Here is a 16,247-nt window from a genome sequence, read left to right on the forward strand (position 1 = left end):
GGACAAATTTCTATCGATCTAAGAAAAGCACATTAGTTAGCCAGAGAACAATTAATTAGATTTATGGAGACAGGCGCTTGTTCAATCGCTATACTGCAGTGATTCCAAATGTCTGGTTGGTAGTGGCAGTGATTTTTAAATTAAGCATTCGTTTACTTAACCGTGAGACAGAATATTAGGGACACAGTTAACTTCGATTTCAAAGTGGAACTGTCAAACTTGAAAAATTCCAAGAAACAGTTATTCGAAGACCTTGGTCAAGCTGACCCCAATTTCGGTGCGTAGAGGAAATGGTGGTAAATATATTTCATCCTGATTGGTTACGCTAAATAGGGTGTGTTTCCCACATTAAATCTCCCCTCCCATCGAAAAAACAAATTAGTCTAAGCTTTGCTGCAAGAGTAAAGGTACAGGGGACTCCGAGAGTCAATTTGGAAGAAATTCTCTCGTAAAACATTTGGCCAAGGGACCGGATGTCTGGAAGGTCAACGGACACAATTTTGGTGGTAGAAAAAAAGGCAAAAATAGCTCTTCAGACATATTCCCAGAAAAATCCTCAGATGTACGTATGCACTGACGTATCCAAGCATATGATGTATCTACATGCTTACATAGCCACCTATCCACACAAAGTTTGAGGGCCGATGGGAGGCGAAGTCGGGAGGTTGGAGAGAAAAAAGGAAAAGGAAGGAAAGGGAAAAGGTGAAAGGGCAGAGAACAGCTACAGTGAAATTGGAGTGAACCAGAGATAAGCAGGTTATGCAACTGTACAGGGCAATGACTTCGATTGTTCACTCGATCATATTATGAACTAATTCTATTAGTAAAACAGATCACCTACTTTTATAAAAATATTTGTGTTTTGAAATTCGGTGAAAGATTTATTCCAAAAAGAAGTGGATCTTCCTAATGTACTGTATAATCACCATTTTTTATGTAATTGATTAAATTTGGATTTCTATGTACGGGGGCTCGGGTTGTTCTGTTTTATATATCTGCTCAGATCTCTATTTATTCTACCTATAAGTTTACTCGATCCGGGTAATAACAATGAGGGCGATCATCTCCTAGATAACGAGAACCGAATAAAGCAAACACTTTGAAAGAAGGTACAATCTGCCAATCAACTCTCACCCTTAAAAAAGGGTGGGTGGGTGGTGTTTACACCAGGGTATACCATAATTACATTAGGGATCAGCCATTTCATTTTGGAAGGTGAGTGTGGGGCTTGGGATATTTTTCGAAAAAAGAATTCTGGCTCTAAAATAGTTTGAAATTATTTTTTCTTGCTCTGATTTACAGATGAAAAACACCCAAGTATATTATATCCATTATATTACTTGACATTTTTTGTAAAAAAACTAAAAAATCTCAGCTCAAAGAAAAACTAAGGCTGCCCTCCCCCAATAAATAGTCAGTAAACTAATGTAGATGAATTTATTATATGCATGCTAATAGTTGCTTAAGCTGTCATCTAAACACCAAATAAAGTGAAATGAATCTGCTTACACTAAAGTTGACACCCTGTAACAGACACTGTGCTGACTTTAAAGTGAAATGAATCTGCTTACACTACAGATGACACCCTGTAACAGAGACTGTGCTGACTTTAAAGTGAAATGAATCTGCTTACACTAAAGATGACACCCTGTAACAGACACTGTACTGACTTTAAAGTGAAATGAATCTGCTTACACTAAAGATGACACCCTGTAACAGACACTGTGCTGACTTTAAAGTGCTTGTGGATGATAACAGAAAGTGCTGGCACTGAAGACATCAATCTACTAGCTACACTATTGATATTATAATACACACTTGTTTTGAGTGTAGGCTTAGTATACCCTATTTATTCACAATTCACTAATTCAGAATTATATAAACAGTTTTGTTTCACTTGTGCTTATTTTGGACCATGTCACCTGGCATCTTTACACTAGAAATGGTTTTGTTTGTGTGTTGGCATTATGGGGTACAGCAACACAATTACAGCAGAAACAAATAACTGAAAATCTGTATCTGAATAGAAAATTGGTACATGCATTCAACTACATGTTTCTTTGCCATATGAGTTTGGCAGCATTTTCTTGAAGAAACCAATGAGTTTATTATGAAAAGATAAATGGGTTTGAACAAAACAACTTCCAGCCAGCTAAATAATTGAATTCAAACTCCCATTCACAAGGTAATCACAATGCATGATGTCAAAGTTCTGAACAGTCACATAGCTCACCACATCAGCCATTTCTATTTATTCACATTAAGGCACTCTTGAAAAGATTATGTGCAATATGGCATGTTGATGAAGATTGTGGTATAGCTTGTTCACATAAAAGTCAGCAAAGCCTTTTCATATCAATCAACAGACTCAAGTTTATATTTATCTAGTCCATGAATTAGTGCATTTTTCAAGAGTAATAATTTTGATAATTAACTGGAGTGCATTTCATTTTTCACTCAAGAGCCTTTCTGATAGACACTGATAACGCTGTGACCAAAGAATTTAATATGCCATGTTGTCAGTTGCTTGTTGCAGTGGTAGCAGATTGACCTGTCATGTAAGAGAACCATGTTCAAATTCTAGCATGAAATTTTAAAAAACAAACTTTTGCTTGTTTGCCTTGAATTAGAAGGGGACCCAGGTGGCAGAGTGATCTAAAGCATTCACCTTTACTAATCACTGGCATCTCATCTCTGTCCATGTGGGTTTGAGTCTCAGGCTCAGCCAATGTGAGTATGTGAGAAAGCCTGCCAGTAGCTTCCAGTGTGTTGATGGTTCTCAACATGGCTTTCCTTGGTTTTTCCTCCACCAATTATACTGGCCACCATGTATAGCCTATCATGTTTTGAAAAATGTTGTTAAACCCAAAACAACAACCTTGAATTAGGAAAAGAATTATCTTAATACACTTAATTTCTGTACAGATGTACATAAACCCCAGGAAAACATAAATGGAAATTAGTTGAAGTAATTTGCTACTGCAACCTGTTACCCACTTTAGCTAGTTAACACATTTCAGCATAAAAGAAAAATGGATCTATTTTCCCACTTAATGAAATATATCCATTATTCACTTGACACAAGCAAATAACCTCTATTTAATGGCATTAAATTGGCCACATGTCAGTGTGATTTTCACTGTGATCATTTAATTTATAAGGGAATTTTATTTCAATAGTACCTGCATTGAAATGAACAAGTAATTGAGACTTTCTGTCTTTTACCAACAGTTTTGAGTCATACTGAGTTTCAACAGGAAGCAATATAACATCAACATTCATTTTGTATTCTTAGTCTTTTCTTCACAAGATTGCATCAAGTCTCTAAAATGCCATTTGCTCATAGATTTAGGTCACCATTTGTTTCTGCTCTACAAGAAGGTTATTTAGTGCCATGTCAAATGAAGTGCTATGTCAGCTGACCCAGGATGAGCTTATGGTTAGGATTTGAACCCCAACTGTTGGGTCAAGAGTCCAACACTTTAACCACGAAGTCATCATGGTTCCTTTAAACTAAATTTATATCTAGCTATTTACTAGGCGCAAGGCAAGGGTAAAAAAGAATTCAAAATGTGATTACTATTTTGTTTCACAAATTGTACAGTATTCATGTAAAATAACGCTTGAGGCATTATGTGATCTTTTAACTAATTTGTAAATGAAGCTAATAATGTATTTATACAATAATAACCTTATGCTATGGCAAACCCATCCCATTCATTTATAAAAAATATTTCTGCCAAATACTCACATTAAAGACTTTTGTTAGTTTATATGCCAAAATATATATCATACTGGATTCCTGGACTTATCATGTTAAAATACTGTAAAGTCATTGGTGTAATGGCCACCCTACCTTACTGGAATCAACAGGGTTGTCACTTATATGTACCACTGGACCAGGATGTGTTTTTCTTGAACTGAAAAAGAATAATGGGCCATCAGATCAGCAATTACATTACATTTCATGTGTCAATACAGCAATTACATTAAATTTCATGTCTCAATATAGCAATTACATTACAATTCATGTGTCAATACAGCAATTACATTACATTTCATGTGTCAATACAGCAATTACATTACATTTCATGTGTCAATACAGCAATTAAATTACATTTCATGTGTCAATACAGCAATTAAATTACATTTCATGTGTCAATACAGCAATTACATTACATTTCATTTGTCAATATAGCAATTACATTACAATTCATGTGTCAATACAGCAATTACATTACATTTCATGTGTCAATACAGCAATTACATTACAATTCACGTATCAAGACAGCAATTACATTACAATTCACGTATCAAGACAGCAATTACATTACAATTCATGTATCAATACTGCTCAGATGATAACAATCAAATATCTAATTAATTAAGCCCTGAAGCCATATTTGTGCATCCTGAGTTAGTACCCTACATCCGAGCTTTGTAGTGTCAAGGTCATTTAAGATGCACCAAAGTGGGTGGTATTACAGAACTGTAGATAGATGTGGCTCTACAAAGATACCAATTAATCAGGACTTTCTATTCACATTACAAAATACTGAGGGGGAAGCTTTTTTAGACCCAATTTTTTTACATCAAAATTTCACCCACTGTTGGAATCAGATTTTGTGTCCAGGTTTTTGATTTTTCAGCCTCAGATCGAAGGCAGACCAGTCTGAACTGCACAAAAACAGGTGAACCTCTGCAAAAAGTACGACAAGTTGGGGATCTGGAGTCAAATGTGGCCAGGACACAAAAATGATGGGTCTACATACAATAAGCAAAAACAGAAGAAAAAAAGAAACAACAGAACTCCAACTGCTACCCTTCTGAACATGTGTGAGTGAAATCTCTAATGAAAAACAATGTTTCTAACCAACTAGGCATCAGGGTAAATGAAAATCTCTTGGAAACAGATTTATTTGGATGTATTCAGAAGTAACCCCAAAATGTGTTTCCTACTTGCATTACAGGTGAAATTTACATAAATCTCCAGGGCCTAAACATTATTTACCTAGTTCTCTTTACTGTTAAACCTCAAAATTAATTTCAGCCCTCATAGTTGTTTAAACTGAACAGAACACAAATAAAAATTCATGATAGACAATACACAAGATAATCTGACACAACAGACATATACAGCACTATATAAACCCTACAGAGATATGCTTGGTGGGTAGGGAGCATTAAAGAGTCATTTTTGGTTGCAGTAATAAGTGTTACTTTCAAATGGTGTACAAAATAACTCAGTTGACTTCATTGTGAAAGATAAATATAATCTTTATCATAGATACCAGATACATACAGTCTGCTCAACTTCAAAGAATCAGTTTTAATGAATGATGTGTTTACATGATTTATCACAAATTGAAATGGCAGCAACATCTAAATCTGAATTCTAAATCGTACTATCCACCATCTTATGGTGATTTTGTTTTTGTACTATGGATAGCTGGATATAAAACTAATACAGCAGTCAATGGGTTATAAGCTTATCTTTTCACACATCAAGCCTAAACAACCTTTCTCTTATGATCCTGCAAGAATATAAACATGAATGGATTGTTTCTGGTCCTTGGGTAATATGATACTTGACACTCAAGTTTATACTACAAATATCATATCCAGTGGTCTTTGTCAAATAAATGAGAGCAGGTTGTGCTTGCCTTCTAATATGTGATTATAAACTAAAACTGAGAAATGCTTTTTTCGTTTAAAGGAACAAATCCTGGTGTGCTACATTGGTGTGCTATCAGGCATGGTACTTTACTTCAACAACTCCAACACTAAGTAACCTCTTTGTGTTGCTGTGTCATAAAATACCAAACCAAAATTCAATGAGCAAGATGGATTATTATAAGTTTAATGCAATGATTAGTCTAACAACATGGCACTCCCAGTTCAGTGACATCAGTTCAATTTTGCACATTTTCATGGCATATTGCATTGTTACTTCAAAAACTGCCTTAATTTAAATGTAATGGACAGAAAGTGTCAGGAATTAACGATATATTTATTTTAGATGTTCATATTATTCTGTCTTTGTTTTTGCAAACCAAATACAAAATTACAGTTGCACCTGCTGCATCAGGCATGCACTTTTACTGTAAATTCTGCAATGGGTATCAGCAACTTCCATGGATTGAATACTAAATTTCTGCAATGGGTATCAGCAACTTCCTTGGATTGAATACTAAAATTCTGCAATGGGTATCAGCAACTTCCTTGGATTGAATACTAAAATTCTGCAATGGGTATCAGCAACTTCCATGGATTGAATACTAAAATTCTGCAATGGGTATCAGCAACTTCCATGGATTGAATACTAAAATTCTGCAATGGGTATCAGCAACTTCCATGGATTGAATACTATAATTCTGCAATGGGTATCAGCAACTTCCATGGATTGAATACTAAAATTCTGCAATGGGTATCAGCAACTTCCATGGATTGAATACTAAAATTCTGCAATGGGTATCAGCAACTTCCTTGGATTGAATACTAAAATTCTGCAATGGGTATCAGCAACTTCCTTGGATTGAATACTAAAATTCTGCAATGGGTATCAGCAACTTCCTTGGATTGAATACTAAAATTCTGCAATGGGTATCAGCAACTTTCATGGATTGAATACTAAAATTCTGCAATGGGTATCAGCAACTTCCTTGGATTGAATACTATAATTCTGCAATGGGTATCAGCAACTTCCTTGGATTGAATACTAAAATTCTGCAATGGGTATCAGCAACTTCCTAGGATTGAATACTATAATTCTGCAAGGGTATCAGCAACTTCCTTGGATTGAATACTAAAATTCTGCAATGGGTATCAGGAACTTCCATGGATTGAATACTAAAATTCTGCAATGGGTATCAGCAACTTCCATGGATTGAATACTAAAATTCTGCAATGGGTATCAGCAACTTCCATGGATTGAATGCTAAAATTCTGCAATGGGTATCAGCAACTTCCATGGATTGAATACTAAAATTCTGCAATGGGTATCAGCAACTTCCATGGACTGAATACTATAATTCTGCAATGGGTATCAGCAACTTCCATGGATTGAATACTAAAATTCTGAAGACTGAATGAAAAAATGAGTCATCAGTTTTAAGACAAGAGGACCCTCATCCCCTCTGCCACGATAACATAAATAAGACATTTTGCTGAACCACAAAAGCTGAAACTTTATATTAATTAGGAATACTTGACAAACCAATTTCTGTTACCCTCCCAGAACTTTTGTTCTGAAATACCTAATTAAAAGTCAAACAATTTTGCAGAAGTTCACCTCATTTCAATCAAATCTGTATTATATGTTACTGGATCGGAACTGTAATTTTACCTTTTTCCTTACTCGAAGTCATCCTGATTAAGGAAAACAAAATTTGTCCATGCTTTTTTAAAAAGCATTTCAGAAATACATATATTTAGATTCTACAACATGTGTATCATTGGAGAGCTGTCAAGCAAGTAGATAGTTCCTCCATTCTCACAGCGATGGATATTATTTCCTTAATTGAGCTGGAGAGTTGACAATAGATACTGGGAATGATCAATACACAGAATTTCTACTTTGAAATTTCTTAAATTGAACACACTGCATGAGGTACATCTGCCAAGGTATAATTGGAATGACATGGTCTAGCATGAAAGAGTAAATGATTTTTTTGACTGCTTTATTTCTCATGAACAAAATCATGTTTTGGTATCACAATTTATTTAATAGTTTTCATTGGAAAGGGAAAATGGTTTTTAATCATGTTCAATATTGCAGTTTGTAAAGTTAGGTTTGCTTGGTAAATATTGGTAAGCATATATTTTGCCAACCAATGGATTTTTAAAGACAGAAACTTGGTGGAATTTTTATTTAATGTAGTCACTGGGATTCTGTAATTGTTTGCACATTTGTGTTTGTGTATGGCGATGATATCTGACAATTGGAAGTCTACCATTTCTTTCCTAAAAAGTGCATGAAATACTTCGAAAAAAACAACAAAAAAGTTATTATTTTCTTTTATTCAGATTTGAAATTCCAACCATTTTCTATATAAAAAATACAGTTTATTCTCAACTGGAACACTTTTAAGTCTCAACCCCCCACCCCCAATACTATCTGGGAATATGGCAGATATGCATTAATGACATCACTAGAGGAAAATGTCGCTGCTGCTGATGGTGAAAACAGAAACAGAAATTCCAAACATTTGTCTTAAATATTAGGTAAAAAATATGACAAAGGTAGTCTAACCTATATTATCCAATAACATGAAAAATATTTAATCAACTATTTCCTTATTGATTGACTGATTTATTATATACAAGTAGCGTAAGTTATAATGCAGATAAGGACACCCATTAAGATGTTTTTACTACCTCAATGTCTTACAGTTAGGAACAAAAAAAGAAAGAAATGGTATATGCCTTGATTCACATTGTAATATATATATATATATATTACACAAATGTACTTTACCCTTTCAAGATGATATATATGGCATAATTTCAAAATTTCTTGGCAATAAAAACATGACTAAAAGATGAACAGGGATATACTAAAACACAAGAAAAAGAGATTTTGTTGGACCAGGATTTCAGGTGGCATTATCTATTAGATTCAGGGGATGTAACTCATGTCTATTCTTTACCCCATCCACCACCACCTTAATGACTACCTAATCTCATACAAGAGCAAATACTGGAAATGAATACATACTTTAGGGAGTTCCAGTAGCTTAAAATGGAAGTGATTAGCACTCTAAACATAATCAGAAAGGTGATGGCTTGAATCATGCTTAATTAAACCAGGCTGGGTCAGGCACCTTAATGTGTCTTTAGGCAAGACATTTTATAAACAATATAGTCTTTCCTGTGTTGATATGTGCCATTAAACATCAACCAATCAATCAACATTTAATCAACTAAACAACCAGGTATCCTCAATAACATTCTATTGTCCAAATTCAGACCAAAGCCAATGAAAAAGAAAAATTGTCTAAATCAAATAGCATTGACATAGCTGTCAATTTAGGATATGCAAATGTTGCTTGCCCACTCAAGTGAGATTACACAGAATTATGCAGACTAAGGCACAGCTTGAAATTGCTCACAACAGTGTAATATTGCAACTGTTACTTTAAATTTATTGAATGTAGTCAATGTGGTTTGCTTTATTCCTCGCATCTGAAAAAGATTCTGAAATATATTGTATCAGGTTGTTAAATAGGTTTTATTGAAATATTAAAAACTAATAAAATATAAAATGTGGTGACACAAAAATCAATGCATTTGTAAATCATGCACTGCAGCAGTTAATAGCCTTTTTGAAGTACTGAGTGAGAAAAGATATGAAGGTGAAAAAGATAAATGGATTGAATGAAAAGTGCTCCCTTGTGACAGCTATGAAAGTGGTCCACATTATTAGTGGGATTACTTATAAAGTGGTAGGTTCCAATACAGCTGTGTTATCCTACTGCATATTTTGCATACTGTTTTACTTTGATTGAGTTCAAAGATGACCATGACATCACTAACTGGTTTGGTTTCTTTGAGTATGAAAGTGGCTGATTAGGGTAATTTGTGCTCTAAACTGTCTGTGGCCCACTCCATGGGAGATGCTTGGGGTTGCTTGATCAATAAAGGACATGCAGCAGTTCTGGAATTTACACTGCTCACATTTGTGCACTAACTCTGCAATTCTTCTCAGTGCAAAGTCTGTAGCTCCTGTATAAATGAGACTGTGCCACATGGAGTGATTCTGTGAGAGATCTTACCAAGACTCATGGACAGTGTTGAAATGTTTTAAGGATAACTTGAGGGAATCTCTGAAGCATTTCTTTTGACCATCCTGAGATCTCTTTCTATCCTTCAACTCATCACAGAGAATCTTCTCTGGCAATCGCTCTTCTCACATCCTGGTAATGTGGCCCACCATCTGTTATGTGATCTGATCAGCAGAGTGTGGATGCTGATTGTTCAGCTTCTAGACATGGTGTCTGTACACCATCAAGGTTTCACATGCATACAGCAGAGACAGTAACACAATGACTTTAACTTTTGTCTGCAGGCTAATGTCTCTGTGCTCCTACATATTTGTGCATTGTCTACCGAAGACAATACTTAGCAATTCTGGCAGTGATTTCACCATTGAAATGAACTGCATATGATAGTTAACTGCTAAGATAGGTGACCTATCCAATGGCCATTTGTTGTGACGGCAGGTTGTATGTCGGCTTTCCTTTGTAAAAGTTGGTGCATCACCTCTGTCTTCTTGACACAGACTATGAGACTAAAACTTTCTCAAGCTACAAAGAAATAGTTCATATTCTGTTGCATGTCATACTTAGATTTGGCATTGCTAGAATAGTCATCAGCAAACAGGAGATCATGAAGAGTAACTTTCTGTATCTTAGTCTTTGCCTGAAGTCTGCTCAGACTTAAGAACTTACCATTAGTCCAATATCTAATGTCAACCACAGTGTCATAGTCAAGGAAAGCATCAGGTAGAGAACATCACAATGAAGAGGGCTGGGGCCTTGCTTGACTCCATTTGTACTGGATTGGTTCAGATGACTCACCATCATCCACAACACAAACAAGCTTTGAAATTGCTGATTATAACAAAATCAAATTTTGCCATAATCACCCAAATGTCCCCAAGACTGACTGTATCAAAGACCTTTGTCAGGTCAAAGAATGTTGTGTACAGGTTGGAGTACTGTTCCTGGTATTTCTCTTGGAGTTGACAAGCTGCAACTGTGGTTTCTCATCCTTTCCTGAAGCCACAATGACTCTCAGGCAAAAGCCTGTGATCAGTGTTATGCACAAGGTGATTCAGCATAATTCTGGTAAGGATTTTACTGCTACTGACAGCAAACAGATGGCTTGATGGTAATGTTTTAAGATTGTCTGTTGTCTTTCTGCTTGTACAAGTGGAAAATGGATGTATCCTTGTACTCTTGGGATATAGTTCCCTGAGTACACATTGACTGAAAGAGTTCAGTCAGTTTCTGTGCCATGTGTGAGCCACTGTATCTGCTGACTTCTGCTGGTATAGCATCCACTCCATGAGCTTTGCCAGCTGATAGCAAGTCAGGTGCTTTTTAAGTTTCAGACAGCACTGGGGGATCAGCAAGTCATGTCTTGATTTCCACATAGGGCAGTCAATACATTTCTTCCTCACTAACAGATGACTGCACATTAAAGATATTGAAGTGTTTTGCTCATCTTTGTAACATCTTTTCTTTGTCAATGAGCAGTGTGGTTCTGTCAGCACTCAGTACTGGAAATGCTCCAGATGGCTTGTAGACTGTCTTCAAAGCATCAGAGAATTTCTTCATGTCATTCCTCTCTGCATATTACTGAATCTCATCTGCCTTGTTGTTCAGTATGTTGCAGCTCTCTTAGTTTGTATTGGACAGTCCTCTTGATGTTATTGAAAGGTTATTTTAAGAGATGGAACTACATTATGATTGGTTATCAAATATTGAATACTAAAATAAAGAGAAATAAATAAAGTAGCAAAAACAAAACAGGTTCTATCTGAGATATGATGATATTCTGGGAAAATTCTCCCCCCTCTGTTAGTAAAAAAGTCTACATTTTCTGAATATCATGAGGGAATGAAGGGCGATATACATCTAGGGCTTGAAATTCTGTGTTCTACAATGGATTCTAATTAACTGGATCCAAGACCATATCCCTAATTACATAATGGCTTTAAAGTGAGAGACTTTTTATGGTGAAGGATCCATTTTTATAGTTCTGGAGACTAAATGAAGTGGGATTTTGCAGTATAACTGGTTTTACCCTGTACATCACTTGTTACTATTAAAATGATTGTTCAAGTCCTATAAGCCTGGAAAATGATAAAACAATCAAGCAATTCCATAAGAAAAAGCTAAACTATAATGAAACAGTTACAACCAAGTTTCTGTAGTGCCATTCTTCAAGTCAGATCTATCTTTCAATGACTCAAGTTACCGGCTGTACTTTTTTCATAGTATACTCTGGAAAAGGATGGAATAACATTGAAAAACAATGAAAACCCTGGAAAACAGTGGGAAAATGAAATATTTTGCAGAATTTTTCATGGAAATCCCGAGCATTGTCCATGGAAAAGGCTGGACATGCCTGGAAGCTTATAGACAGTTTGGACTTAGAATCTTTTTCAGCATGGATAACCCTGGAAAAGTATGGACAGTTTGGACATGGAATTTTTTTGATATATTTAAGCAGGGAAAACCCCATCTTCACTAGCCAAGGTTCGGATGTGTTAACCCTATCAACACCTTGGAGGATCGAACAGATATTTCAGTGTTTCAGGTCTGTGAATTGCACTGGATGCAGCAGGAAGTCAATGCATCCAGTCAAAATCAAGTTATTCAAATATGAACACTGTTCCTATATGATCGAGACAAGTAGAGCACACAACTGGAATGGGCTCATAACAAAGTAATTATCCATTGCCTGTCCATGTTTACAAATACATCCTTTCCCTCAAAAATACCTTTAATGACTTCCCTCTGTTACTTAGTCATACTTTCAATGTTAAACTTACAAAGTATCCTTCTGAAGTCAATTGCCTCCACCATTTTAGGCCTATGCATAATATGCCGCTGTTATATGCCTTTGGCTAGTTGGCACTTCATACTAAGGGGGCCAATTTATGAACTCCATTATGTCACTAGGACAGAGCACTGAAATATCTGTTCGATCCACCAAGGTGTAGATAGAGTTAACACATTAGAACCATGCCTAGCGAAAATTGGAAAACCATGGAAAAGAACTTAGTCAATTTTCAAGATTGGCACTTAGAATTATTTTTCATTTCTTCTGCTCAAATGATTAGGGTTAGCCATGCAAAAAATCTCACCAATTCTCATGAGCTTCACATAAGCTGCACGTGAGAACCTTGTTATCAACATATGCAAATTGGGTAGATTTTGCAAGCTCATGTATGCAGTTTGTTGAATCTTGTGAGCCTAGGAAAAACTAACGTAATTTTCACATGAACAAATTTTGGACTGTTAATATGTATATTTGATTTAATTTATAATTGATTTAATTTGTTTGTAAGTTTTAAAATCTTTTATTTTAATTTCATTAAATGTCAAAGTAATCTAATTTTGTTTATTAGGAATTTGATATATTCCAGAAATTAGTTTGACCTGACTGTTCAGTTGAAAACGCCAAAAAATGGAACTTTGTATCTTTCTGCTGACCTAGTTCCTGATCTTGATTGAGAATCAAGTAAACAACTTCTTTTTTTAAATTCATTCTTAATGTGTGAATGATAATAGTGAAATTGAGGCTGTACTGGAATATATGACCTCTGACATGTAAATAGATTCTAAACTGTGCTGGAATGTGATCATGTAACCCTCATCCAAGCATCTGTTTTGCGCAGTATTCAGGTTTTATACTGATATCTATAGAGAATTTACTTAGTTGGGCCTTTACACTGGCAAGTGTTTGTTTGTGACCAGTTTGGAGTTAAATTTTAATTTTTATTCAAATTATTTGGATTCTAAAAGATTAATTCTTTTTCCTCATACATAATTTTTGGACAAATACATTTCTTGAAATTTTATTTGGAAATTCAAGCACCAGAATACTGTTTGTGAAACATCAAAGAACTGTAGGCACAAAAGCACAATACTAGCTACAGTATGCATCATCACCTTCCAAACTGGAATTTTCATCAGGACTTGAACTTGAATTCATCAAAAGTATTTCATTACCAGGACTTCTAAAATTTAATTTGTGGATTATTCTTGGCGTAGTTTTGGATTTGATTCTTAAAACCATAAGTTCCTATTTTTTCATTTTTACATTGTTTTTATTTCCCCAGGGAAATAAATTATTTGTTAAATTTTTCAAAGCTTGTAGTTTTCATTCTTTCTTTATTACTTTTTATTAGAGCCAAAACATCTAACATAAGAGGACTCTGATAAGGAATTGTAGCCAGTTATCTTCCCTTTAAATAGATAGGTGGCAGCATGGAAGAAAGCAGTCCAAGATTATTTCCGGTATATATTTCCTGTTCAACAAACAAGCAATAGAAAGATAGCATCTTCATCTTGCTTTATAAAATGTCTCAATTATGATGGATTATGGATGTTAATATTGCTGACAGAGGATCTAAAAAAGATGAGGAGCGAAGTTATCTGGGTGAAAAAAGGAATTAACTGATAGATAAGTAAATATTAGGCATAATCAGTGGCGTTTTAGTCTCAAATGGAAAATCATATTTTCTTGCATCTGCATAAAAATAAAATAATAAACAGATTCATATCCCTAAAATTGTATAAATCATGGATGATTCAGCAATTTATTTTGAATGATTCTTTAGATAGGTACTTGGTGGGGTAATTTAGTAAAAATGTTCGACTTCCTCAGAAACAATGTTAGTGGTTTAGTTTGGAAATATACAAGATTCTCTATGAATATTTGTTACATTAAACATGTATCTGATAAATTATCAAGGTAATATCATGTCTGCATAATATGCAACTGTAAATGTTCTTTTTTGTCTCAGGTTGGAGGTCTATGACAATATGTTTTTCAAAGATGTCGTCCTAGACCAGTATTTTCACAAGTCATATAAGTGGAAAAAAGTTGACTGTGTTACTTCTGCTCTCTACCAGAAAATAATTTTCAATTAAAAGAGAGTATTAATTTCTTTATTATGACATTTATACTTCCTATTTAAATTGGGTGTGTGTTATGTATGTCAGAATTGATAGAAGTGAAGTGATCTAATTTCATTTTACTCAGATAACCTATACCTAAAACATCACTTGGAAGGAAAAAAAGGAGAGAATTATCATGGTCTAAATAAAGTTGTAATGTTCTTGGTGTGTTAAATTCAGTTTTGCAATGACAGTTTACAATAAGATTTAGAACATAACACTGGATTTTGTTGCAATAAAACATATGGTACAATACTGGGAATTGTTTCTGATTAACATATACACATACATCTGTTCCCTTTTTAATCAGTAATTTATATGAGTCCTGGCCCTTTTCATTGAGGTAATTATTATAAATTCATACCAAGTCTATATACCTCTTTGTGACCATATATTTAACTTTTGTTGACCAAATAATGGCAATTAGTTTCTTCAAGTTTAATGTTTAAATACGAAACTGTTCTTACAGCTGTTGTGCATAAATTAATTGTGTTATAATGAATGAACAAAAATAATAAGACAATAAGTTGTACATTTGGTACTTATTAAGTTCTTTATTCCATGTATATAACTATAAAATGCAGCGTTTCATTTGTAACAACTGTTTTAAGAGATTTTCATTAGGCCACACTAATAACGCAGTTTTATTAAAGCCACACTAATCAGCGGGTACTTAGAAAATGAAGTTAATAGCATTAAGATTTTACATATAATAGGTTGGCACTAAAGATTTCAACATAAGGAGACCAAAAATGGTGGTAAGATATATTATTTTAATTAAGCTGAATTTAGTGTCTTATAGTGCTAATATAGTATATATTTTGAAACAAGAAAAAATGTAATAAGACAATACTAGTTTTCACTGATACAAGTATTATTGTAGTTTTGACAATTATTTATCACTAGATTGATCAACAATAGATTGTTCTGGCTAATGATAAATTCCATAGATGACCAAATATTAGGACTGGGTTTTTCTGTGGCTCCACCTGTTGGAAAGATAAATGGCTATGATCCCTCATTGGACACATGATAAATTTGTTCTACGTTAGATTTTCTCACATGTATGTTCCAAGTGAGCAATTTGGACTCAAATATTCTGTGGAAATTCTGGATATATGGCATGGCATTCGGACTAATCTCAAATAGACATTTTGCTGGAATACAATATTACTCAAGGACAAAATTCTAATGTTAAGTGTTCCATCTGTACATTGTATTCAATATATCTTAAACAGTGGTATTAAAAAAACTGAATTTTTAAACAGTTTCAAGTAGCAAATGTACATGAAACAATTTTATGTTAACAATGCCCTCAATTAAATTACTTAAGATAATTTTTCTTTATTTCCAATAATTCTATTTTGTTACATTTAAAATTGACTGCTCTGGTGGCCTAAATGGGTAGAGCATCCACCCCAGATGCAGGAGGTCACAGGTTATTAAAACAGTACAACAACTGCCTCGATAGGTGCTTGGCATTAACAGGTATGTGTTAGGACTGGGCAGCCAGCTGTCAGATAATGTGACTGGGTCGGACATGATGCTACATGT

General features: G+C 34.5%; 1 protein-coding gene across 1 annotated transcript in view; it reads right to left on the reverse strand.

Moving 5' to 3' along the window:
• The window catches only part of LOC149797316 (syntaxin-binding protein 5-like), a 252,736-nt gene that overhangs the window by 162,313 nt on the left and 74,176 nt on the right, over window positions 1-16,247 (reverse strand). The window contains exon 6 of the mRNA XM_089962039.1: window positions 3,857-3,920. Within this exon, the coding sequence (XP_089818165.1) occupies window positions 3,857-3,920 (64 nt within the window). The remainder of the gene's footprint in view (window positions 1-3,856; window positions 3,921-16,247) is intronic.

The sequence above is a fragment of the Sinohyriopsis cumingii genome, chromosome 6, assembly GCF_028554795.1.
Source record: "Sinohyriopsis cumingii isolate HCF-2022 chromosome 6, ASM2855479v2, whole genome shotgun sequence".
Lineage (NCBI taxonomy): Eukaryota > Metazoa > Mollusca > Bivalvia > Unionida > Unionidae > Sinohyriopsis > Sinohyriopsis cumingii.